Source organism: Chiloscyllium plagiosum, chromosome 4 (assembly GCF_004010195.1).
Source record: "Chiloscyllium plagiosum isolate BGI_BamShark_2017 chromosome 4, ASM401019v2, whole genome shotgun sequence".
Classification (NCBI taxonomy): domain Eukaryota; kingdom Metazoa; phylum Chordata; class Chondrichthyes; order Orectolobiformes; family Hemiscylliidae; genus Chiloscyllium; species Chiloscyllium plagiosum.
The window spans coordinates 56997988-57025873 of NC_057713.1; the positions used below are offsets into that span (position 1 = coordinate 56997988).

The following is a 27886-nucleotide window of genomic DNA, read 5'->3' on the forward strand; positions in this document are numbered from 1 at the left end:
CTCCCCTCTCCGTCGCCCTCTCTCCCCTCTCTTCTCTTTTCTTCTCTCTCCTCCCAAGCTCTCCTCCTCGCTGTCTCTTCCCTCTTCCTTCTCTCCCTCTCTCGCTCTTTCTTCTCTCCCTCTCTTCCTTCTCTCTTTCTTTCTTTCTCTCTCTCTCGCTCTCTCTCCCCTTGTCTCAAGGTGTTAATTTCTTTAAGTTCATAATTTCCTTTTGTCAAATTGTACAAATAACTGCGTGCTGAAAAATGTCATTTTAATAATGCTCAATATCTCTCCAATAAACGAGTTTGTTCTGTGGTGTGATTTGAAAGTATCAGTCTGCAGAAATTACGTCATTACAGACAGACTGTTGTATTGTTTCATCTAAATATCAGTAAGGAGTAAGTCCATTGAAACAATAGATATCACCAGTAACATCTCTTCTTAGCCGGCTCCTCCTTCTCATTTGCAACTGACATAACTCAAAACTACACCAGTTTCCCTGTGCGCACTAGTGACACCCAGCTTTACCTCTCAACCATCACTGTCAAGCTCATCACTATCTCTGAATTGTCAGAGTGGTTGCCCAGTATCTGGTACTGCATGAATAAAGATTTCTTCCAATTAAGTATTTGAAACACATGAAAGAATTGATGTTAGCGCCAAAGACTATTCCCTTATTTATTCTAGCCCTCTGTTTGGTAGCTGAGGCTGAACCAGATTGTTGGGAATGTTGGTGCCAGATTTGATCTTAAAATGTGTTTCCTATTAAGAAATTTTCACTATCACTAAGATCACCTATTTCCACCCTCTGTGATATTGCCAAACTTCACCCTTCCCTCAATTCTTAACAAATAGCAAGAGTACACAGGATCTGATTCTGGATCAGTGGTGCTGGAAGAGCACAGCAGTTCAGGCAGCATCCGAGGAGCTTCAGCAAAATCGACGTTTCGGGCAAAAGCCCTTCATCAGGAATAAAGAAAGAGAGCCTGAAGCGTGGAGAGATAAGCTAGAGGACCTTGTTGATTTTAACCCTACTGCGAATCCTCTTGCAAGGATGCCTGCCTTGAAGAAGTTTTCCTCCTCTCTACTCTATGCTACTCTCTCCCCACCCCCACCCTCCCCTAGCTTATCTCTCCACACTTCAGGCTCTCTGCCTTTATTCCTGATGAAGGGCTTTTGCACGAAACATCGATTTTGCTGAAGTTCCTCGGATGCTGCCTGAATTGCTATGCTCTTCCAGCACCATTGATCCAGAATCTGGTTTCCAGCATCTGCAGTCATTGTTTTTACGTACACAGGATCTGACCAGAGTTTAAGTGAATATTATTTCTGTGACCTTTGCTGTGCTTAACTATGTTTGTAGTTGAAATATTCCAAGCAAGTGGAAGAACTGTCTTTGAGTGCATTGCAACAGTCAACACAACTTAACTCAAAAGCAACAGCCAGAGTTGAAATAGATGTAAAAATGGGTCCTTTGATATTGGTTCATGAAGAAAAATGTAATCCAGAGGAAACACATGTTGAGTTATTTAGAATTCAGTTACAAATAAGCAATTTGAATTTAAAAGAGGAAGAAGGATGGAAAAACAGTGAACTGGGATATTCATCAGTACCTAAATTCAGCAAGGAATATGCTGAAATTATTTTGCCTTGTTTTGAGTAAATTGCTTCAAAGTCACAATGGCTATTAGAAATTTGAACTATTTGATTAGAAGGAATTTAGGTAGTAAAATCTTTGGAAGTTTTTGCTACCCTTTCAGATGTAGAGTCCAGGAGAAAGTGAGGACTGCATATGCTGGAATCCAGAATGTTTTTTAAAATTCATTCATGGGATGTGACAAGACCAGAATTTATTGTCCAGAGGACAGTTAAGAGTCAACAAAATTGCTGATGATCTGGAGATACAGATAGGCCAGACAAGTAAGGATATCGCAGTTTCCTCTCCAAAGGACAAAATTGAATTACAAGTTAGGTTTTTCCAACAACTGACAATGGATTCCTGGTTATTATTAGATGTTTAATTCCAGATTTTTTTTAAGAGTTCAAGTTACATCATCTGTCGTGGTGGGATTCGAAGCAGGGTACCTTGGTCTTTAGATTAACAGTCCAGTGATGCACTGTCATCGCCTCTCCTACAAGACCCTACCTAATGTACTTTAGAAATCTGAGGAAAAAAATACACAATCAAGAGTTTGTAGAATTTGCTGGAGAACAAACAGATGTTTGATGGTTTCGAGCTCTGAAACTTGATTTGTACTTTGAAAAGATTGGAGAAGTGTTATTGATAGTAAACTTAAAATTGTATTCCTTTAAGGAATTCAGTTCCTTTTGAAATGCAGTGTAAGATTGCCACTCCTTGGAAAATTTGGCCCACTTTATCTAGCAGTCTGACTTAGTAATTCACAATTATTATCATGCCTTAAGTGTAAATTCATAATGCCTTTAGCTGGTAGCACTGATCTCTTGGCTCTGTGGTCGGCAATGTTTTTAAACACAAGGTCACTTTTTGAATTAAAGTGCAGCCCAGAATATACCCCAAAAAATGTAGAATAAACTGTTTAATTTTAGTGTTATGTAAATCTAAAACCAAATGTATGTGATTATTTATTTTGTGCTCAACTCATCAAATCTCAGTGTGACACCTATGACTGCACATTATCTGACAGTGCATTAAAGTTTGTGTTATAGTTTGAGATACTAGCCACAGTCTGAGGGGGTTGAGATTCATTGGCTTGTTTATCTTAATTTGCCTCACAGAGGTAAATAGAGTAAGCTTTCACTTTAAAAGCACGGCATGATGGGAGTACATTTCTCTGTTTAAGAGTCGCTAAAAATCTCTGTCCGTTGATCTGACTTTCAGCTCAGTGTCATTTTGCACAGTAATTATCCCCATATCTTACACTCCACTTTGCGAATCAAACACCTGATGGAATCTGTACTGAAAACAAAAAGTGCTGGAAATCGCATCTAGACTTGAAGTGTTAGCTTGTACTCTCCACAGATGCTGTCTGCCCACTGTGATTTCCAGCATTTTTCATTTTCAGTACAAATTCCAGCACCTGCAGTAATTTGCTCTTATCTGATGGAATTTGGTGGCCAACCCATCAATATCTACTTGAAGAATTGAGACAAACATGATGATTTATTCCTTCATATTGAATTCCTGATATTGCCTGTTGAATTGCTCTGCTAACTTTCTCAGGCTTTCACAGAAGTTTTCAGGGTGGAACAATTTCCTTTGTCTTCCATTTTCTTTCTCCAGTATTTTTTGCAGACTCACGAAGTGTTGTAGTGTTTTTGTTTTTTAACTGGCAGTATCACAGCCTCATTCACGGCACTGATCATATGTGCTAAATCTCTGTAGTTCACAGTTCAATGTGTTCTCTTTTGTAGGGAACCTGAAGTCGAGCATCCACAGATTGACTAATTATTGCACAATTCATTGTTTGATTTAAGAAAAGTGATGATTTCAGACATCAGACCTTAAAATCATTGCAAGGCCTTCCCGCGAATTAACAATGTCACATCAGCATGGAGGTTTAGTTCAGCATAGGCAGCTTTGACTTAAAGGATTTAAAGAAACAGTGCTGAAGGATTTTTGCTCAAACTGAAGTTTACCATATTATTATCTTTCATGAGAAAAGTCCATAACTTTGCTCTCTAATGCTTACTGGTGGTAGGGAAAAGACAGGATCATTCCTGCAAAATGCAATATAGCCTGCATTCCTGATGAAGGGCTGATGCACAAAATGTTGATTCTCCTCCTCGGATGCTGCCTGACTGGCAGTGCTTTTCCAGCACCACACTCTTCAACTCTGATCTCCAGCAACTGCAGTCGTCACTTTCTCCTGCATTTGTGCCAAGCATGTTTGGTTCCCTCAGTTGTGATGGAAACCAGTTCTCGATTGGAATGTTTTTCTTAAGCATGTAGCTTTTGAATTTGTTGTAGAAATCCTCACCTTTTGTTGCCTCTTTAAGGGGCAAAATAGTGAGAAAGTACTCTTCAGTTGTTTTTGTGTTAATGTTTATTTGGGACGTGTAACCTGCTCATCAGTCATAGAGTCATAGAAATATACAGCTTGGAAACAGACCTTCGGTCCAACTCGTCCACGCCGATTGGGTATCCTAAATTAATCTAGTCCCATTCGCCAGCATTTCGCCCATATCCCTCTAAACCCTTCCTGTTCGTCTTTTAATGTTGTAATTGTACCAGCCTCCTCCACTTGCTCTGGCAGCTCATTCCATACACTGACCACCCTCTGTTTGATAAGGTTGCCCTTTAAGTCCCTTTTAATGTTGATACATTCATGAAACTGCTGTGATAAATATTTACAGCCCTCCAGTCGTTCTACCTGGAAGTTGTACTTCTACGTTGAAGGTGCATGCATGTGCATCGCTCCTCATATTTCTTCACCTTGTAGGTTGTGACATCACTCTGTCTGTGATCACACTGCTGCTCAGCTTCTGGATCTGCGTGTCTCAAACATCCAGGATACTGTTGGATGCTTTCAAGCGTGGAGGCACAAGAGGCCACTTTTATAGTTGAGATATGTTTCTAGGGTCCTTGGACAGCTTGCGTTGCTAGGATATTGAATCTGGGGTGTGGCAGTTTTCCTCATAGGTCTGTGCAGGATGATAAAGATTTATCAGATAAGCAGCTGAAGAAAAATAAATCTGTCTGCAGAGAGAGCAGGCAGAAGAACGGGACTGGCTGAGCTTCTCTTACAGTGTCCACATGGACATGATGGACTGAATAGTCTCCAGTCTTTCTGGTACTGTAATATACTGGCTTCATGCATCAGTTATTAATATATTTAATTATTCATTTGTTTGCATTACCATCACACAACTTCTTTATTTTGCAATGATAGATTGTCATCTATTGTGACAGGAGAGACCAAACACTTGAATTGCTGGGGTCCACTGGCAGATGAAAGATGATGCCCACCAGCAGCCAGAAGGAACAGTAAATGTCAAATGATGTGTTAGAGAGAGTCCCCTCACTTGAGCACAACCTTAAGTGAAAATACTTTAAGTCAAGCATTGATTCACATGGGGTTCAATGTTAAAACTGGGATTAAGTTTTTTCGGGCCTTCCTTAGCAGAGGAAAAAATTTACAAATTACCTGTATCCTCTAAACTTCAATAGACTATTACCTGCACTTGAAATTGTTAAATTCCTGCATTTTTAAATGAAAAATAAAAGGAAAGCGTAATACTCTACCCCACTGTTAAATTGACTAGACTCCACATCGTGACTGAAGTTGACAAGGCCTGGGTGGGAAAGAGATGAAGAAATTAGATTAGATTACTTACAGTGTGGAAACAGGCCTTTTGGCCCAACAAGTCCACACCGCCCCGCCGAAGCGCAACCCACCCATACCCCTACATTTACCCCTTACCTAACACCTATGGGCAATTTAGCATGGCCAATTCACCTGACCTGCACATCTTTGGACTGTGGGAGGAAACCGGAGCACCCGGAGGAAACCCACGCAGACACGGGGAGAACGTGCAAACTCCACACAGTCAGTCGCCTGAGGGAATTGATCCCAGGTCTCTGGCGCTGTGAGGCAGCAGTGCTAACCACTGTGCCACTGTGCCACCCCAAATAAGGCCAGGTGGAATAAGTTGGGAGATGAGACTGGGAATAGGGACAGGAGGGAGAAAAGACTGCTTCTTCGCATCCAGAGTATAGGAAGTCTGTCTGTGAAGTAGCCATTGCAGTCCTGTCTACTGATTTGTGATGGCACTGAACACTGATAAGACGCACAAACGATGCTAAACAGCGAGAAGATAAAATAATATATTTTTAGTGGTGTTGATTGCGAGATAGGTATGAGCCAGTATATTGGGAAACTCTCCCTGCACTGCCGCCTTATTCAAACAGTTCAATGGAACATGTCATGTCTGCCTGAAAAAGCAGAAGAAGATTTTGATTTAATGTCATATCTGAAATGATGTACTCTGAATAGGTTCAAACTTGCAACTTTCAATCTGACAGGTTAGACTTTTAAACCTAGATTACACAGAATTGTTTTTATTTTTAAATAATTCAGTGATGTACTTAAAATCACTTGATGTATCCTCAACACAAGAACATAGAAAATAGGAGTAGGCCATTTAGCCTCCATTCTGCCAATTCAGTGAGATGATGTGATCTCTGACATACCTCCATAAACCTGTCTTTGCCCCATTTACCGTTACAGTAACAGAGTTCTGAAAATCCCATACTTTAACAAATCATCAAATCAAATATGGAAAAAGTTTCAAAGTTCCAACACCTTAACTCAAAACCACAAACTAGTTAAGTTCAATGCAACATCCAGCTAGGTCTACTAATGTTTCAAACTACAGTTCTATTGAATTTGTGTAAATGTAGGTGGAAGAAAGTATCTGACGAGCGTATAATTAACCAGTAGTTAGATTGCCCAAATCTAGGAACAGAGCAAACCTCAGGAGACAAAAAGAAGATTTTAATTTAAGAGTAATCTGGAGGAATGGGCAGGAAGTGGAATTGCAAGGGCAAACTGGTGGAGGAAATAGTGTGTGTGTGTCATGGGGCATGGAGTGGAGAGAAAAAAAAACTGTTTCATTTTTAAGACATTAACATTAGAAGAATTTGGCATCCACACAGATTACAGCAAAAGGAGGGAGAACTGCAGGAATAATGTTCATTTACATAAACCAATTGGAATTTGCAAAAGAAAGATATGTTCAAAACCTATACTGTATATTGACAAGTCTCTTCAAGGTCTAAAAGATGTATGAAGTTGATACCAAATTAGCATCTGCAGTTAATGATTGATAGCAAAATGCTTAATTTGTCTACAGTCTGCAAAAAATCTCAACTTCAAAAAGTATGTCCTCGTTTTTTCTACATACAGCAAAATTATAGCATAGTGAGTTACTTAATAACTATTGCAGTTATTGCAACTCCATTTACTTTATATAGTACTTTCCTAAGTTAGATACATTTTTAGAGGCAACTGTGGCAGATCATGTTCAAATGCAGCAAGACCTGATGATGTCAGTCTTCATCTGACAAGTGGCAATTAAAAAAAGCACCACTCAAATGTTAGGCATCCCCAAAAAATCCCCACTGTGATTTAATTGGGCTGCATGTGATATTTGATGTCTTTTATTCAATGATGTATTTATTAAGCCGAGCAATTGGAAATAATTAGAGAAAATTCACAACTATGTATTTTCTATAGGTCACCAACTAACAGAGTAGATAGAGGAGCAAATGTAGAAGGGAATTAGAGATATAACACTGAGTGCAAACATTTGCTTGATAATAGAGGATTTAGGCATTCCAAAAAGATATTTCAAAGCTTTTTGTCTTGCGCGACAAATGGAAGAAAACCAGTTTTCTAAGGGAAGAACAATTTATACTGCATGAGAGACAATGCTGATTGGTTGCTAGTTGGGACTGTGGCCCAGGCTTTGTCAATAAACAGTTACCCCAAAGCATTTTGTTTAAATTCAGAAAAGGCAAGTTGATTTTGTTTGAGGAATGTACCAGAGAATAATGTCCCTCAAGTATATAATAGGATTCACCAGGAGTCATACAGGATCCTGAACTTTATGAGAGGAAGTTCAAAGTTTGTGCGAAGATTTGTAGCTCGGGTGCTCGTTGTTGTGGTTCTGTTCGCCGAGCTGGGAATTTCTGGTGCAGACGTTTCGTCCCCTGGCTAGGTGACATCCTCAGTGCTTGGGAACCTCCTGTGAAGCGCTTCTGTGATTTTCCTCCAGCATTTGTAGTGGTTTGAATCTGCCGCTTCTGGTTGTCAGTTCCAGCTGTCCGCTGCAGTGTTCGGTGTATATGGTCCAGGTCGATGTGCTTATTGATTGAATCTGTGGATGAGTGCCAAGCCTCTAGGAATTCCCTGGCTGTTGTCTGTTTGGCTTGGCCTATAATAGTAGTGTTATCCCAAACTCATGTTGCTTGTCCTCTGCGTGTGTGGATACTAAGGATAGCTGGTCGTGTCGTTTCGTGGCTAGTTGGTGTTCATGGATGCGGATCGTTAGCTGTCTTCCTGTTTGTCCTATGTAGTGTTTTGTGCAGTCCTTGCATGGGATTTTGAACACTACATTGGTTTTGCTCATGCTGGGTATTGGGTCCTTTGTCCTGGTGAGTTGTTGTCTGAGTGTGGCTGTTGGTTTGTGTGCCATTATGAGTCCTAGTGGTCGCAGTAGTCAAGCTGTCAGTTCGGAAATGCTCTTGATGTATGGTAGTGTGGCTAGTCCTTTGGGTTGTGGCATGTCCTTGTTCCGTTGTCTTTCCCTTTGGCATCTGTTGATGAAATTGCGGGGGTATCTGTTTTTGGCGAATACATTGTATAGGTGTTCTTCTTCCTCTTTTTGCAGTTCTGGTGTACTGCAGTGTGTTGTGGCCCTTTTGAACAGTGTCTTGATGTAACTTCTTTTGTGTGTTTTGGGGTGGTTGCTTTCGTAGTTCAGGACTTGGTCTGTATGTGACGAAGTGTTCAAAAACAAGAAATCTATGATGAGCCTTTCTAAAATTTCAGTTCATCTTCAACTGCACTGTTGTGTCCAGTTCAGGTTACATTAGAAAGGATATGAAGTAATTGGAAAGGGTGTAGAAACCTGTATGAGATGACAGATTTCAATAACAAAACTGGATTGGTGAAACTCGGTTCTTCTGCTGAAGAGAAGGTTAGTGGAGATTTGACAAAGGTGCTCAAAATCATGAAGGGATTGAACAAGGCCAAAAGAGGTAACTGTTTCCATTGATAGATGGGTTGAGAACCAGAGGACACTATTTGAAGTGATTGTTTTTGGTTCTTGTGTCTATATCAGGAAGTCTTTTGGGATCTGGAATGCACTGCAAGGGAGGGTGATACAGGTGAATTTAATTATAGTTTTCAAAACAAAATTGGATAATTGGTGCAAAGGAGTGAGTCTAGCTCAGTTGTTCTAGTAGAGAATTGGTACATACACCATGGGTGAAATGATTTCCTTTTGTGCTGTAAACATTTTAATGTTTCTACTAGGAATATAGGAGCAGGAGTAGGCCACTCTGGTCCCCGAGCCTCCTTGATGTCATTAGTAATTACAACAGAGCTTGAGTTACTAATGACTGAGATTTTACCAGCCAGTGTGATAGAGAATTCCAAGGGTTCACCAACCTCTAATGAAGAAGGTACTCCTTATCCTTTATCCTGAAATTGTTTCTCCTAGTTCTAGATCCCACAGTCAGGGTAAACATCCTTTCTGCATGCACCCTATCTAATCCTTCAAGAATTCTAGATGATTCTGAGATCAACCCTTATTCTTGCAAACTCCACAGAATATAGACCCAGTCTCCTCATACTCTTATCATTGACAGTCCCTTCATCCCCAGGAATCAGTCTGGTGAACTCCACTGCATTCCTTCGAAAGCAAGTATCTCATCCCTTAAGCAACTGAACTGGAACTCCACTCAGTACTCCAGCTGTGGTCTCATTCATGTTCTATACAAATGAAGTGAGATTTGTTTGCACCTGTACTCAAATACTCTTGTGAAAAAGGCTAATCTACAATTGCTTGCAACAGAGATTTAAATATTGCAGGAAATTTGAGTGAAATTGATTGAAACACTAGGGTTAGAGATCTTGAACCTGGTGAATCTAGACCATTGAAGAACCTGTACTACAGTGCAATAGCAAAATAAATGATAAAGTTGTCGCATATCCTGGGCTAGTGTAATCTATGGGTCAGACCTTGCAAAATCAGTATGTGAGTAAAGCTTGCTGCTTGTCTGACCACATGATATAAAATTTATAATATCTGTAATTAATCATATATACACCACTGCAAAGTTGGTTCACTTAAAGTATGTTCTTGATGTGCTGTGAATCTTTATTTTCAGTCAGAACAACCCTCCCTCAATATCAAGAAGTGCAGATAAAGATGAGGACCCTGCTGCTCTCGCAGAGAGTTGTTTTCGTGAACTACTGGGACGTGCAGCCTATGGGAACATGAACAATGCCATCAGACCTGTTCTAATGTAAGTCAAAAATAATAGATGCATATTGAATATTTTTCCTCAAGAAAAATTAGGATCAAAATAATTGCATTGTAAATCTTTTTTTAAAAAAAGACGATGGTTTTTAAAACTGCACCACTCCTCTAATTCTGCTCTCTTGTTGTCCTTCGTTTGCGTCTTTATTCACTTCTCCCCTGCAAAAGCAGAAAGCTGCTATTTGGTGGAGGGTATAGTACCAATCCTACAGAAAGTGATGAGCAGAAAAGAGGCAAAATAATTGAAAACTTATGCTGTAATATGGGATTGTGAGGTTCCAGTCTTCAGCTCACATGATTATAGACTTTAGCTCACATATTGTGCCACGGAAATAAACCATAACTGCTATAAAACAATTTGGTTGTGTTATAATATTCATTGAAATAATTTGTGTTACAGTTTAAATTCTGCACATCTTGTTGCCATGTCATAATTTTACTTTTAATTTCTGAACTTTTAATATCATTCCTACCTAATCTAGCTTGTCTGATTGTTTTTTTTTGGAACCCTGATATTTAATGCAAAGTGATTCATTTCATCATGCTATAACCATCCCCCATTAAAAATACATAACAGCACTGCTGCAACTCATTTGAGATCTGTGTAAATATGAACTTGACAATTCAAAAAGTAATATTCTGTTCCCAGAATTGATTACTTCTCTGCAATGAGGCACTAGACCCAGCGTACGCAACCAGTCAGAGGGCTGTATCTGGCTATGAAAAGTTAGTGCACTGAGCTTGTGGGAGAGCGGCTATAGGCTCTCAAAATGCATTATTATAATAAATATTGCTGCTAATGGATGTATACCATTTATTATAATTGTAGTGATAATGATGTATTGCATATGATAACAAACTAAATGTGCCCACTCTTTTAGACTATCCTGTCTTACTGTTCACCCAATTTTCCCAATGGCATCAAATTCCATTCTCAAATTTTCACTGAGTGCTGCAGATGCTTGACTTGCTAAGTACTTGCAGCATTTTCTGTTTTTTTTCTTTCAGATTTTCAACAGTTGCAGTATTTTACTTTCATCTTGCCAATAGAAATGCTTTACTGTGATCTACATTATGGTGCTGCACAATCCACCAAAAGAAAAACAGTCAAGAAAATGTGGAGAGACCAATAGATAATCTGAGACATGCACCCAGGCCTCACCCTCATCCTCATCATAAATAGAAGACCCCTAAGTTTTAAGCTGAGACTTGCATTCTCACCTGTACTACAGGGAAAATCCTTCAGCATCCATCTATCAAGCCCCTACCCTCCTCAGCCCCCAGATCTTAAATGCATCAACAAGATTAACAAACAGGAGCAAGAGTAAGCCATTCAACCTATCGAGCCTACTTTGCAAGTCAGTATGGTTATATCCTTTATCTGAATGCCATAATCCCATTTTCTCCCCATAGTCTTTAATATCTTTAGTGTCAGGAAATCCATTATTTCCTTCAATATTTTCAGTGTCTTGGCCTCTCCTGCCTTATATGTTACAGAATTTCACAGGGTCACCACCTTCTAACTGAAGAAATTTCTCCTTGTCTCAGTCCTAATTAGTCAATCCTGTACTCTGAAATTATGACCCTTTGTCCTAGACCACCCTCTTCCCACCAAGAAAAAGGCTGGGAACATATCTCTGTATGTAGTTTGTCCAATCCTGTCAGAATTGTGTATGTTTCTATGAGATTGCCTCTCGTTCTTGTAATCTCCAGTGGATATAGGTGCAGTTGTCCTAATCTCTTCTCTTATGTAAAACCTGTCTTTCACTGCACTTATTGTATAAAAAATATGTCTTTCCTTGGGTGAGGAGACCAAAACTGCACATGGCACTCAGGGCCTTGGCACCCAATGTAGCTGCAGTAAGACATCTTTGCTCCTGTACTCAAATCCTCTTTCAATGAAGGATAATGTTCCATTTGCCTTCCTAACTGTTCACTGCATCAGTCTTGCAGAATACTCTGTATTCTGTTTTTCCTTGCTGAAGTGATGAACTTCACACTTATTCATGTTAAACTTTATCTGCCATCTATTTGCCCATTCACCCAACTTGTCTAAGCTGCCTTGAAGCCTCTTTACTTCCTCCCATGTCCTCCTAGTTTTGTTTCATCAGAAAAATTGGAAATGTTACAGTTAATTAGCTTATTCAAATTACTGGTACATAATGTGAATACCTGGCCACCCAAGCTCTAATGTTGTGGTACCCTACTCGTCCACACTAAAAAAGACACATTTGTTCCAACTGTTTCCTGCCTGCTAACCTGTTCTCAATCTGTCAGTTTATTCCAGTAATCTTGTGTGCTCTAATGTTGCACATAACCTCTTACACGAGAATTTATCAAAAGCTTTCTAGAAATCTAAAAGCACCACATCCACTGACTTTCCATTATCTATTCTGCTAGTTACATCCTCAAACCAAAGTTTGTCGGATCCATGTTGACTTTGCTAAAGCCTGTCGATATTTTCTGTGTTTCCTGTTTTTGTATCCTTTATATTAGACTCCAGTAATTTATTTATTACTGGGGCTATTAGACTAATCAGTCTGCAATTCTTCATTTTCTCCCTCCATTTTTTATAAAACAAAAACTGTAGAGTTGCATTTGCTACTTTCCAATCTGCTGTGACTGCTCTTAAATTCTGTAGACTCTGGAATGTCAAAGCCAAAGCATCCACTATTTTCACGGCCACCTCCTTTAATACTCTGGTACGTAGATAATCAGGTACTGGGGGATTTATCAGCTTGCAGCCCCATTTAATTCTCCAGCACTTTTGTTTCTAAAAATGCTAATCTTCTTTAGTTACTTCTTCCCGATTGACCCTTGTTTCAGTAGCATTTCTGACAAGTTATTTGTGTCATTTTCTATGAAGACAGAACAAAAGTAGTTATTTAATCAAACAGATCTGTCATTTCTTTTTCTCTATTATCAATTCTCCAGTTCCAGACTGAAATTGACTGACATTTGTCTTCACTAATCTTTTCCTTTTATGTATTTACAGAAACGTTTGTAGTCTCATAATTGTACAGGTTTTCTACATACTTTACGTCTTTTTAGAGTCAAGATTCTTTATGTCTTGATTTCCTTTACTAACTTTGGTAGGGCGACCTTTGTTGTGCTTTTGCGTCTGAAAGGAATGTTTAACATGGGAATTCATGCACTTATTGCTTAAAAATTAGCTAATATCTATCCATCGTCATAGATTAGGTAACTTCACTGAAAGCTACCACAGCCAAAGCATCTCTAATATTTTTGATATTTCCTTTGTTTAGACTTAGAACCCTAGCATCAGTTTGGTCCACTTCACTTTCAATCTCACTGAAGAATTCTATCATGTTATGGTCACTTTCCCCTTTTCCATTGCACAATAACAAATCAGGACAGCCAGTTCCCTAGTTTCCTTACTGGTCTAAAAACTCATCTTTTACACACTCCAAGAATTTATTCACCACCACACTATTGAATATGTTCTTTGCCTTGATCATATGTAGATTATAATCACTCATGATTACTGCAACCCCCTTCTTGCATGCATCCCTAGCATACTGGTTTATTACTGTCTCCACCTTAGCACCACTGTTTGGAGGCTGATTAACAATGTAGATTGAGTTCTGTCTAAGGTTACACATCTTCAATCCCCAGCTTCTTTTGTATTTACCTTAAATCTGTGTCTCTAGTTACTGATGCTTCTGCCTTGAGAAATAGTTTCTATTTACTTACCAAATTGATGTCCTTTGTGATTTTGAACATCCCTAATGCCCTTTCTCTGCTCTCATGGGAACAATCCAACCTTCTGTCATCTTTGCACTTTACTGATGTTCCTTATGCCTGGTGTCAATATAATTGTGGCTTTCTGAATGTAAAATGTGGCATGTTGACAGGATGTACATTCAGATGCAAGAAAGTTCAATATTTTAGAGATACGAAAGTATTTTCATGGGTTGTGGTACTCCTTCAGTGTATCACTCTGCCATTGCAGACTCAGCTTCAAATCTTGAACTGTTGGCATCCATGGCACCAACAACAGCAACAATCAGCCCCTTCATTAAGAGAAAAATTGATAAGTTACACAAGACTTGACTTTCCATGAAGAGAATTAAAACTTAAGTGTGCAATAAATGTAAGTTTTCACATTAGTGTATATACTTGAAAACCAAAGAGCAGCAATCTACTAAATAATCTTAAATGTATACTAATGCTGTGCTGTTCTCTCTACTCTACATGTGCTTGTCCCTTTACCATGACAGCTGCCCCCCCAGACAACCTCTGTCTGCTGCATCCAAACATTGGCTAAAATATCTTACCTGTGTTTAATTTTCACAACTCCCAATGTAGATCAGTTGATGCTAGAACACTTGTCTGTTGACCATTCAGCCCACAATGCATGTACCATTGCATCTTGCATGCTTTCCCTACTGTAAGCAGAGGCCAGTTTAGAAGTGCCCAAGGGATGTTTGTGGCCCTCCTAGATGTTATTTGTCCAAGTTTGTACTTAATGGTAATGCAGCATCAAGTTTTTCTTTTTGCTTGAATGTGGTCTCCATCTGAAACCATATTCATTAATTGAGATGTGTTTAGCAAGTGAAGGATTATGAATGTTATCTTTCTTTTACTCTAGTTTCCTGTTCAATGACAGTTCGAGGACTTTAGACTTTGGAATGGGTGGAGCCGGAATTGGTGATTGGGCTTGTGGGCATATTCCAGCACAAATGGTGTCTGCCTCAGGTCTCTGCTGTTGATTGTATCAAAGTTCATGGAATAAGGGAATTCTGACTCAATTCTCCACAAAGCAGAAAATGTTGATAAATTTCATAAACTACGGTTTGTGAACCCTATTGGATTTTGGACCATCATTTATCAGGATATTTTGCATGCCTTGCATGCCAATACTCTGAGGCTTCAGAAAATTTCAAATTCTCAATGTAAGGAGTTCTTACTGTCTATCCCAGACAACAATGACCTTGTTTTGTGGTGGCTATTGCTTCCATCACAATTAGATCATCTGAGTTATTTTAATGCAAACTTGTGTTGCTCTCCAGCTAGATTGTGGTATTTCACTGACTCTCATTCAAGCAATGACAGAAATATTCAGGAAAAAAAATATTCTTGATGGCCTTAAAGTGCTTTTAAAAAAAAGACCAGTTCATGTTTGTCGTTCATTGAACTAACTGGTGACCTGTTCTGAATAAGCACATTGAGTTTTTAAGTGCCCTTGTTTAATAGAGGCATACAGCATGAAAACAGTCTCTTCAGCTCAATCATCCTTACCAATCAGATTTCCTAAGCTGACTAGTCCCATTTGCCTGCATTTGGGCCTGTATGCCTCTCAACCTTCCTATCCACCTACCTGTACAAATGACTTTTAAATATTCTAATTGTACCCACCTCTAACACTTCCCCAGCCAGCTCTTTCCTTATTTGTACCATCCTCTGTGTGAAATAGTTGCCCCTCAGGCCCTCTTTAAATCTTTCCCCTCTCATCTTAAACCTTTAGTTGTGGACTCCTCTACCCTGATCCAGATACTTAACTATGAATATCTCAAATGTTCTTTAAACCTAATTTTATTAGCTTATTGATCAGTTTTAGTTGATTGTTATTTTCAATAAGCAAACTTATACCATTTAAGTTGTTAAAAATATGACCAAATTATTCAAGCTGCAGCACAAGATTGACTGGAATTGTGCTTTAATCTACAAAATGTTTGTTCATATTGCTACAAAGATAAAGCTAGATGAAAGTGTTGTATTAGTGTGTTCTGCACAACCTAATATAGTGCTCGCACTGCTATGAAGTGCTAATTTCTCTATTCAAAATCTGCAATCCTTGTAGCAGTACCCAGTGTTATGCTGCTTTTGAATCAAACCATTTTGTGGAAATATATGTTCCATGTTTTATTCAGCTCTAGCTAATCTTTCTTGAATTGTAAAATTACTTAAAATGTATTATTTTTGCAAATTTTATTGATGCTGAGCTACATGGAAGCATGGCAGGTATGGAAATATATAGGTTCTGAAATATTCATTCTGCATTGCTGGCTTACTCTTTTCTGGTGCTGGCTGTGCATATGCCATATCTATAAATGTAAGAATGTACGCGGAGAAATTTGCTGAATTAAGCAAACTATACAGGTTGAACAATCATTCTAAAAAGACAGTAGGTGCTGGAGAAATGCAACAGATTTGACATCTGTGGAGAGAAACCGATTAATATTTTGAGTTCCAACAAAAAGTCAAATTGGATTCAAACCCTTAATTCGGTTTCACTGTCCGTAGATGTTGGTAGACCTGCAGGGCCTCTCCAGTTCTTGTTTTGATTTCAGATTTCCAGCATCCATGATGCATTGTGGCATAAGGGAAGCCACTGAAACTGTGTATTCCAAAACAACTGAATACATTTCATTTTTTCTTGACAGAGATAGGAATGTAGAACATAAACATGATTCATAGGATGGCTGGCTTCCATTGTTTGCACAAATGGCTCATTTCAGGTCTGCATATCAATGAAGATGTATTGCAACAGAAAGTAACCCCACTGTTGTGTGACCATACACTTTGTATCAAGTAAGTCAATTCCTAGTATCATGGCAACCACTGTTTCGCCTTCTATCTGCAATAGTCAGCCATGCCAGCTGCATTTGTGTCACCAAAACAAACCAGAGTGTGAACACTGGTTGCCGAGCGCTGATCGTGTGGATCGTGACTGCCGTGCACAGTTCATCCTAAGATGGACAGCATTTAAGGGCGTATGCCGCATACAAAATGCAACCAGGTGCACCATTTGGTGCTTAAACAACTGTTTTGTCAGCTGGACAAGCTGTGTGCTTTTCAACAGAGTGCTTAGCAAAGTCCATGGTGGTGATGCAAGCTGTAATCTTACCATCATGAGAACCTTTCTCACCAGCTACATAGTGACCATGGAGGAAAAAGGAAGGAGACAGCCAAGTCTGCCCCTTTTTGGCCAAGATATACATGACCAACTTTAGTATCATTTAATATGCTCTCATACCTTGTATTCCTTCTCTTGATGACCATCACAGCCTCCTCTCAAGTACAATGCTAAAATTTTAAAAATCACAATTCAAATGTTCTAAACCAAAAATTATAAATCTAACCAAACTGTGTTGCTTAGAAACATCAATGAATATCAATTGTGTATTCCCTTAGTGCCTAGCACTATTATTGGTGGATGCTGATGGATTTCAGCAGGGAACTTTGCAGGGTACCTTGCAAGATAGCCTTGAGTAACTCTGTACCCAGAAAGCCTGACTTTGAACTGTACCATCTTAGCATGGACAGAAGTAATTTGGACTATCTGACTGGCAGCAACATTGACACTAATGAATTGGAAATAGTAAAGGTATGAATGCTGTATTCTGAGAGGATACCAGCTTCATGCTGCACAGTTTCCTCTTGTGTGCCAGGACAGCCTCTCCGCAACCTAAAATATGTTGGAGGACAAGCTATTTGGTCACTCTAACACAGTGACTGCCACTTTGAACACTGATATCCATAGTCACAATGGCAGTGAGCTGAGCTTGCATGACTAAAGTTTGAACTTTACACTGTAGTGTTCAGATGTTGGGTAATTTCTGTTTGTGTTATGATGGAAAATGAGGCATTGACTATTAGATAGCACATTTTGGTTAGATAAAAAATGTTCTTAGAAAGTTGACCAACACTATCACATTGACAATGATGAGGTTGAACCACTCCAAAGCCCTGTGCCAAACTGTTGATGAACATTTTTGTGCTGCTTGATCTTGAATTTAGGCTTGCCAATACACCAAGTGTTTCAGTAGATGAACATTAGCCTTCTGAGGGCTTACCGTCTGGTAAGATTATGTCTGTACTAACGTGCTGCCCTGCGGGGGTCTCATGCATGATGTCACACCACATGCAAATCTCACTTTAAGTGTAAGTCCCAAAGTAATGCCAGTTTTTGAGCTGGTGAGTACAAGTATGTAAGAAAGTGATGGTATTATTTCTTTGTTGTCTTCATGTTTCTTCCACAACTGTCTGACCAAGTTTCAGCTTTTGGTCCTCTTTGAAGAGAAAGGGAGAAGGAAGGATTATGATGAAAGGCCAAGGAGAAAGTAAGAATTTAGAGTTTGAATAAATAATAAGATGAACAAATTCAAGATGGGATATTAGTTCTAAGGTTAACATCATATTCGATGTTGTCAGGTCTGACACAGGCCACAATTGTAGTTTGTGGTTCCTGATGAAGAGTTTATGCTTGAAATGTCGATTCTCCTGCTCCTTGGATGCTGCCTGACTGGCTGAACTTTTCCAGCACCACACTCTTCGACTCTCATCTCCACCATCTGCAGTGCTCACTTTCTCCCCGCAGGCCACAATCATAGTCTATCCCATCAGGTCAATATTGTTATTGTCTCACTCCTTAGAATCAGGAATGGGAAATGTTGATGTTGAGGCCACTTTTTATTTTGGAATGTGTATTCCAGAATGTTGAAAACCAGAGTGTTGTGACTGCTAGACAAGCAGCAGTAATGGCTGACAATTATGAACTGATTGATAAAAATAAACCTTTTATCCTTCTTACAAGAAGTATAGAGGATAGGAAAGTGAAAAGAGGATCCCCTTCTCAGCGCAGCAAGGAAAGGTGGAGGTTGAAATCTAAACCCTTAATGATTCCATTGTAATAAAGTGAAGCACCTTGGCTTAGAACACTGGGAATTGCAGGGGTGGCCCATGGGACTAATTGGAGTTTGTAAGAGAGAGTCTGAAAAGGGAACTTAAAAGGAATGTACCTCTGAGCAAATTGTAGATTTAACTACAAGCAATAAACTGCAAGTAAAACTGTGATGAATGCATAGGAGGTGATTAACATTAAATGAGAGAGATTTGTCAAAAGAGTAAACAACCCATTTTCTTCAAATGATAAGCTAAATATTAAGGGGTTGGAGAAGGATCCAGTTTTATCCTTTCCAATAGAGTTGAATGAAAGCAGGTGTATTGTTAAGCAAAATAAATGGAGAGTATATCCCCATATCATGATAAATAGAGAAGTCATGGTTTGGATTGTTATATGGAGCAGTGAAAAGTAGGAGTTGTAAGAGGTTGCATATGCTCCAGGAAATTATTTGGCTGAAATAAATGTTAAAGCTTCACCATAACCACAAAAATAAACAAACTGAGGCTAAAGAGAACAGTTACAGGAACAAGTTCCAGTTATTTTTCCATCATGTGTAGTGACCAGAGCGATAACAAAACAAAATCTTATCACCAAAGGTCAAAGTAATGCCTCAAGCAGGTGGTAGAGTAGCTGAAATTTTCTTCAAAGAAGAATATGTTCAGAAAGCATATCCGGAGATAAATAAGTTAGTTCAGGCAGCTTGCAATGAACTGGAGTCTGAAGGAGCTCCAGGTGACTATTGTGTTCAGAACAGAATTCTACTGAGGAAATGGAGACACCCTCTCAAACCTGCAGACAAGGAATGGGCAGTTGTTTATCACATTATTATACCACCCTGATATCATAGGGAGATATTGGCACATAATGTTTTTATGACCAAGCTTGTGGGAATACAGAAAACTCTGACAACGATAAACAAGCATTTTATCTGGTCAAAGACTCCATAAAGATGTCATGTAGTAAAATGTCTCTTTTGTGACAGATGGTAGGTAAACCTCAACCTGTAATCAAACCTGTATTTGTTTTACTGTAATACCAGTTTTTGAAGAACTATTCAAGTATTTAGTAGATTATTGAAAATCAAAGTAGGATGCCAGTATGTCCTTACAATTATGGATATCACAACTAAATTTCCAGAAGGTATTCTTTAGAGAACTATTATAGCTATTTAGTCGTGGAAAAATTAAACCAGTTTTTTTTGTCAATTGAAAACCAAGATTCTAACTTTCCAGGTCACAATTTAAGAATATGGGTTGTCAAAACAATTGGAACTTTGGAGACACCATCAGATTCTCAAAATGATACTTAAAGTCTATTGTCATGATTATCACACAACTGGGTCAAAGAATTCAGTTTCTTGCTATCTGCCAACAGCTATTTCAAATAAATCTACTACCTTAGTTCATTTGAATTGATCCCTGGCATGAGATGAAAGATCCATTAAAATTGATTCAGGAAACATTAAGACAAAAAAGATAAATCCTCAATGTTAGATTAAATGCCCAAGTTTATAGAGAAACTTACAGGAATGTGCAAAATCACTTTGGGTACAATTAAAAATTTCACAAGTGAACTGAGAGACTGGACAGACAAACATGTTGCAAGTAGATTATCTCAATCAGATGATGTAGTGATGATATTGTTTTCACAAGATGAACCTCTGAAAGCAAAGGTCTGTGGTCACTATAAGGTAGTTAGAAGGGTTAATAAAGTAATTTATCTGATAGATACTCGTTGCAGGAAGAAAAATAAATTTTGACATATAAACATATTGAAGCAATATCATCACAGGGAAGATAATGAGAAAGAACAATTCTGTCAGGTGGTAAGAGTAGTGAAGAATGGCAGATACAATAAGAATGAAGTAAGTGACACAAGTAAGTGAGAGAGAAGTAAACACCTCACAAAGTGAGCCTTTCTCAATTTTACTATCCAATACAGAAAAACTGCGACTGTACTTGAAATTAGAGCAGGGATGACAGGAAGTTATAGTAACATTACTTGCAAAGTATAAAGAAATCTGGAATGATGCACCTGGATGTACTACTTAGTTAGACATGATTTGGATGTAGGAGACTCTGTGCCAGTAAAATATCATTCTTATCAGTTGACCTCAAAGCAGAAACAGGCTAGGAGTTATGACCTGATCCATATAACTAAATTCTTTATCCTTCTTCCAAAAAGTACAGAGGATGGGAAAGTGAAAGGAGGACAGTTGGGAATACCTCGCAATTCCCTTCTCAGAGCAGCAAGGACAGCCGGAGATTGAAATCAAAAGCCTTAATGATTCCATTAATGGAAATGGAAATTCAGTATATGCTGGAAAATCACTTGATTTGAACACCTGGAATTAATCAGTGATATTAGTTCCTAAGCCAGCTTCATCAACTGAGTTCTGCATAGACTACAGAAAAGTATACGCAGCGATAGAAACAGATTCCTATCCATTTCTTCAGTTAGAGCTGTTTACAAGGAAATATGAATCACAACAGCTTTTTACTTTTACATAGTGAAGGGAGATATCCAGGTGCTTTCTCTTTGCAGGTGTTTCAGCCGTATTGTTCAAACACAGAAGCTACAGACACTTGCCCAGGAACCAATCAATAATTAGTGGTTACTATTCTAAGCACCTTGCCACACAGCACAACTGAACCTGAAAGACGAAAAAATTTAAAAGACAATCTGTGTAAAACAGCCCTTCACACCAAGCCGTGGAGCTCCATCTGCAAATTCAATTGAAAGGAGACACTGAAAGGTGTAGATTCTCTACCAGTGAATTAAAGAAAGCGGTCAGTGTCTGAGCAATGTCGTCTTATCAACAAAGAACTGAAGGAAACTTAACAGGGTGGATGCTGAGACGATGTTGTCAAGGCTGTCTGGAAACACGGGCACAATTTTAAAAATTACAATTCTCCAATTTGAGAGATTTTTTTTCTTGTCTGAGGGTTACAAACAAAGGAACAGGGGACAAGAGTAGGTCATTTGGTCTAGTTCTGCTAATAAAGGATAAGATCGGTACAATAGTGAGAAATGACCTAGGTTTGGAAGAATCCAAAATTTAGATCAATTGAGGTGGAGATATTTAAAAAATTAAAGGAAAGAAGTAACTGGTGGATGTAGTGTGCAGACTTCCAAACAGTAGCTGCAATTTAGAACAGAGTATAAATCAAGTAGTAGTGGGAGCTTGCAAGAAAGGTATTGCAGTAATTGACTTTAATCTTCACATAGATTAGGCAAATCAAATTGCCAAAGGTGGTCTGGAGAATGAGTCGTCATGTATTTGGAATAGTTTCTCAGTGATGCGTACTGAAACCTACCAAGGAGCAAGCTATGCTAGACATGTCGATGTGTAATGATACAGGAATAATTAAAGATCTCATTGTAAACATAGTGAAGAGTCCTTAAGCAAAAGGGATAATAGCATGATAGAATGTCACTCGTGTGAACAATGCAGGTCTGTAAATTGTTTCTTAAACTTAAATAATTTATAATGAGAAAGAAGATAGGCCGAGCATTGGGTAAATTGGTTACTAGGAAAGAGAACAGGCCAGGCAGCATCTGAGGAGCAGGAGAAATGATGTTTCAGGAATAACTCTGCAGAAGTAGGTGAGTGGGTTGGTTATAATCTCCCGGAATTCACTAGATTCTGGAAGGTTCCCAGCAGATTGCAAAACTGCAAGTGTTAACACCTTTGTTTTTAAAACAAAAAGGCTGGAAGATGGAAAATTGTAGGTAAGTTAGGCTAATGTCTGTGACTGGGAAATCCTAGAGTTAATTTTAAAGTGCTGGTAGCAGGACATTTCAGGCAAAATCACTATGAATCTATGAAAGGCAAATCATTTTTAGCAGATTATTTATTTGAGGATGTAACAAGGGGGTGGATGAAGGAGAGGCAGTTAATATAGTGTATTTGAATTTACCAAAGACATTTGATAAATTGCCACATGTAAGATTTCTACATGAGATGGAATGATGGGGTTTAATGTTAATGTAGATAAAGAACTGGCTAACAGGAAAGAGTATGAATAAGTGGGTTAGTTTCAGATTGAAAACTGAAACTGATGCAGTAACACACACATTTGTGAACCTCAACCTCTAATGTATATTAATGATTCAATGAAGGACCAACCGCTACAGGTTTGGAGGCCAGGTTGAAGTCCTACAGGCTTCAGAGATATTTAGTAGCATCTCTGAAAACGTTGATAAGAAAAACATCTACAAATAGATGGCTCTGTGGTTAGCACTGCTGCCTCTCAGCGCCAGGGACCCAGGTTCAATTCCCACCTCGGGTGACTGTCTGGTGGAGTTTGCGCATTCTCCCCGTGTCTGCGTGGGTTTCCTCCAGGTGCTCTGGTTTCCTCCCATAATTCGAAAGATGTGAAGATTAGGTGAATCGGCTATGTTAAATTGCCTATAGTGTTAAGTGCATTATTCAGGGGAAAATGTAGGGAAATGGGTCTGGGTGGGTTCCTCTTCGGAGAGTCAGTGTGGACTTGTTAGACTGAAGGGCCTCTTTCCACAGTGTAGAGAATCGAACCATGTAGAAGAGCAACTTGTGAGGATGATACCTAGTCTGCAAAGAAATCTAGATAAGCAAAGTTTGTAGGTAAAAATTTGTAGGTACAGTAAAATATTGGGAAATGTGGCTTTGTATATGCAGGAAGAATAGAAAGGTGAACATTTATTTAAGTAGTGAGAAACTGCTGGATTTAGGTGACCATGATTCTCAAAAAGTCAGTGTGCAGCTACAGCAAGTAATTAGGAAGTCAGTTTAGATGTTGGCCTTTAATGCACAGGACAACAGTAAAAAAGTAAGCAAGTTTTTCTACAAATGTATGTGGCATTAGTCAGGTAACACCAATATTGTGTACTGTTTTGGTTATACTTTCATGGGTATCAGTTCAGAGAAAGTTCATTAGGCTACTCCCTTTTGTCCTTTGAGGAAAATGTTGAGCAGGTTGAGCCTTTACTCATTTAGAAGAATGAGGTGATTTTAGTCAGAATACAAGATCTTGAGGGACCTTGACAGGGTAGATACTGAGAGGATGCCTTTTCTTGTGGAGAAATCTAGAACTAAGAGTATGGTTTTCAAAAAAAAAGCCAATGACTTTTGATCAGTCTCCTCTTTACATCAAAAGGAAAAGTTTCTCCTCAGTCCAGATCCTCGTAATTTCAGTCACTTCAGTCAAGTTTCCTCAAACTTTCTCTGCTCTGAGGAGAAGTGTAGCTTCTTTTGGTACGTCCATGTAATTGAAGTCTCTCGTCTTTGCAGCCATTCTCATAAATCTTTCTGGAATCTCTTCAGTGCTTTCACACCCTTCTAAATTTGAACTAGAAATTGAGAATCAACTAATAAAAAATTACTGAAACTTCTTTGCTTTTGTGTTTTGTTTTGTAAAAAACACAAGATCCTGTATATTTTTCATGTCAAGACATTATATTGGATACTTTTTCTCATTAAGGCCCAGATTGTAAAAACATTTTGTCATACCATACAGAATAATAGTTGGGCCATAGCAGAAGTACTGACTGATTTCTGCATTGCAAGAAGCATGATCAAACCAGGCAGGGTGCCAACAAGATTCGTAATGATGTTTCTAGAAATTAAGTTTTTCGTAATGAGGTAGAGATTGACGTTTTAAAAATCTTTCTGGGAAAATTAACAAACAGTGAAATTCACAACTAACCTTGGAGGAACTGTTGGGCAAAGTTCACAGCACAGAATCAGATAAGTGAATTGTTGTTTTAAGTCTGTCCGAGAGAGGCTGCAGTAGTGAGTACAGTGGATTCTTTCTTGATTATATGTTTTTGGAGATCAGTCTCTTGATTAAACTTAAAATATAAGCCATAGCTTTAACCTGGGGCAGTGTTTGCAGAGGAATAAGACGGTGTTATTTTCTGAGTCTGTAGATTATGAAGGAGCAAAATGGCCTTTGCGTGAAATGTACTTCTTGTCAGATGTGGGAGTTTAAAGAGAGTTTAAGGGTTACTGCTCATTATATCTGCCATAAATGCTGTTGGATGCGAATCTTATCAGATCGAGTGGATCGGTTGGAGAGACAGATAGAAGCGATGAGGGATTTGCAACAGCAACAGTATGTGATGGATGGCAGATATAGGAAGGGGGGAAAATCTCAGATACAGTCACATAGATGGGTTAACTCCAGGAAGGATAAGAGAGGTAGGCAGCTCGTGCAGGAGTCTTTTGTTGTTATACCCATTTCAAACAGGTATGCTATTTTGGAAAATGTAGGGGGTGATGGATTCTCAGGGGAACGTAGCACGAACAGCCAAGTTTCTGGTATTGAGACTGGCTCTAATGCAACGATGGGTACATCGGCTTCCAAGAGATCAATTGTGTTAGGGGATTCTGTAGTCAGAGATACAGACAGACCTTTCTGTGGCCAGCAGTGAAAAAGCAGAATGGTGTGTTGTTTCCCTGGTGCCAGGATCAAGGATTTCTCAGAGAGGGTGCAGAATGTTCTCGGGGGGGGAGGGGCCAGCAGGAGGTCATTGTCCACATTGGAACCAATGTTGTTGGAAGGGAAAAGGTTGAGACTCTGAAGGGAGATTACAGCGAGTCAGGCAAAAATTTAAAAAGGAGGCCCTCAAGGGTAGTAATATCTGGATTACTCCCAGGGATACGAGCTAGTGAGGGGAGGAATAGGAGGATAGAGCAGATGAATGCATGGCTGAGGAGCTGGTATATGGGAGAAGGATTAACATTTTTGGATCATTGGAATCTCTTTTGGGGTAGAAGTGACCTGTACAAGAAGGACGGATTGCTCCTAAATTGAGAGGGGACTAATATACTGGCAGGGAAATTTGCTAGAACTGCTCGGGAGGATTTAAACTAATAAGGTAGGGGGGTGGGACCCAGGGAGATAGTGAGGAAAGAGATCGATCTAAGATGGGTTCAGCTGAGAACAGAAGTGAGTCATACAATCAGGGCAGGCAGGGACAAGGTAGGACAAATAAATTAATAAATTAAATAAATTAAACTGCATTTATTTCCATGCAAGGGGCCTAACAAGGAAGGCAGATGAACCCAGGGCATGGTTAGGAACATGGGACTGTGATATCATAGTAATTACGGAAACATGGCTCAGGGATGGGCAGGACTGGCAGCTTAATGTTCCAGGATACAAATGCTACAGGAAGGATAGAAGGGAGGCAAGAGAGGAGGGGGCATGGCATTTTTGATAAGGGATAGCATTACAGCTGTGCCGAGGGAGGATATTCCTGGAAATACATCCAGGGAAGTTATTTGGGTGGAACTGAGAAATAAGAAAGGGATGGTTACCTTATTGGGATTGTATTATAGACCCCCTCCCCCCGCAATAGTCAGAGGGAAATTGAGAAACAAACCTGTCAGGAGATCTCAGCTATCTGTAAGAATAATAGTGTAGTTATGGTAGGGCTGAAAATGTGTTGCTGGAAAAGCGCAGCAGGTCAGGCAGCATCCAGGGAACAGGAGAACCGACGTTTCGGGCATAAGCCCTTCTTCAGGAATCCTGATTCCTGAAGAAGGGCTTATGCCCGAAACGTCGATTCTCCTGTACCCTGGATGCTGCCTGACCTGCTGCGCTTTTCCAGCAACATATTTTCAGCTCTGATCTCCACATCTGCAGACCTCACTTTCTCCCCTAGTTATGGTAGGGGATTTTAACTTTCCAAACATCGACTGGGAATGCCATAGTGTTAAGGGTTAAGATGGAGAGGAATTTCTTAAGTGTGTACAAGACAATTTTCTGATTCAGTATGTGGATGTACCTACTAGAGAAGGTGCAAAACTTGACCTTCGCTGGGGAAACAAGGCATGGCAAGTGACTGAGGTGTCAGTGGGGGAGCACTTTGAGGCCAGTGACCATAATTCTATTAGATTTAAAATAGTGATGGAAAAGGATAGACCAGATCTAAAAGCTGAAGTTCTAAATTGGAGAAGAATTAGGCAAGAATTTTCAAAAGCTCATTGGAGGCAGATGTTTGCAGGTAAAGGGATGGCTGGAAAATGGGAAGCCTTCAGCAATGAGATAAGAATCCAGAGAAAGTATATTCCTGTCAGGGTGAAAGGGAGGTCTGGTAGGTATAGGGGAATGCTGGATGACTAAAGAAATTGAGGGTTTGGTTAAGAAAAAGAAGGAAGTATATGTAAGGTATAGACAGGATAGATCGAGTGAATCCTTAGAAGAGTATAACAAAAGTAGGAATATACTTAAGAGGGAAATCGGGAGTGTAAAACGGGGACATGAGATAGCTTTGGCAAATAGAATTAAGGAGAATCCAAAGGGTTTTTACAAGTATATTAAGACAAAAGGGAGAGAATAGGGCCCTCAAAAATCAGCAAGGCGGCCTTTGTGTGGAGCCACAGAAAATGGGGGCGATACTAAATATTTTGCATCAGTATTTACTGTGGACAAGGATATGGAAGATACAGACTGTAGGGAAATAGATGGTGACATCTTGCAAAATATCCAGATTATAGAGGAGGAAGTGCTGGATGTCTTGAAATGGTTAAAGGTGGATAAATCCCCAGGACCTGATCAGGTGTACCCTAGAACTCTGTGGGAAGCTAGAGGAGTGATTGCTGGGCCTCTTGCTCAGATATCTGAATCATCGATAGTCTCAGGTGAGGTGTCGGAAGACTGGAGGTTGGCAAATGTGGTGCCACTGTTTAAGGGTGGTAAAGACAAGCTCGGGAACTATACACGAGTGAGCCTGTCCTCAGTGGTGGGCAAGTTGTTGGAGGGAATTCTGAGGGGCAGGATGTACATGTATTTGGAAAGGCAAGGACTGATTCGGGACAGTCAACATGGCCTTGTGCGTGGGAAATCATGTCTCACAAACTTGATTGAGTTTTTTGAAGAAGTAACAAAGAAGATTGATGAGGGCAGAGCAGTATATTGACTTCAGTAAGGCGTTCGACAAGGTTCCCCATGGGAGACTGATTAGCAAGGTTAGATCTCATGGAATACAGGGGGAACTAGCCATTTGGAATACAGAACTGGCTTAAAGGTGGGTGGTGGTGGAGGGTTGTTTTTCAGACTGGAGGCCTGTGACCAGTGGAGTGCCACAAGGATCGGTGCTGGGTCCTCTACTTTTTGTCATTTACATAAATGATTTGAATGCGAGCATAAGAGGTACAGTTAGTAAGTTTGCAGATGACACCAAACTTGGAGGTGTAGTGGACAGCGAAGAGGGTTACCTCAGATTACAACAGGATCT

General features: G+C 39.5%; 1 protein-coding gene across 3 annotated transcripts in view; it reads left to right on the plus strand.

Annotated features, from left to right (window-relative positions):
* Positions 1-27886, plus strand: part of efr3a (EFR3 homolog A (S. cerevisiae)) — a 139235-nt gene that overhangs the window by 38586 nt on the left and 72763 nt on the right. For all 3 annotated transcript variants that reach the window (XM_043688260.1, XM_043688262.1, XM_043688261.1), the window contains one exon: positions 9860-9997. In XM_043688260.1, coding sequence (XP_043544195.1) covers positions 9860-9997 — 138 coding nt within the window. The remainder of the gene's footprint in view (positions 1-9859; positions 9998-27886) is intronic.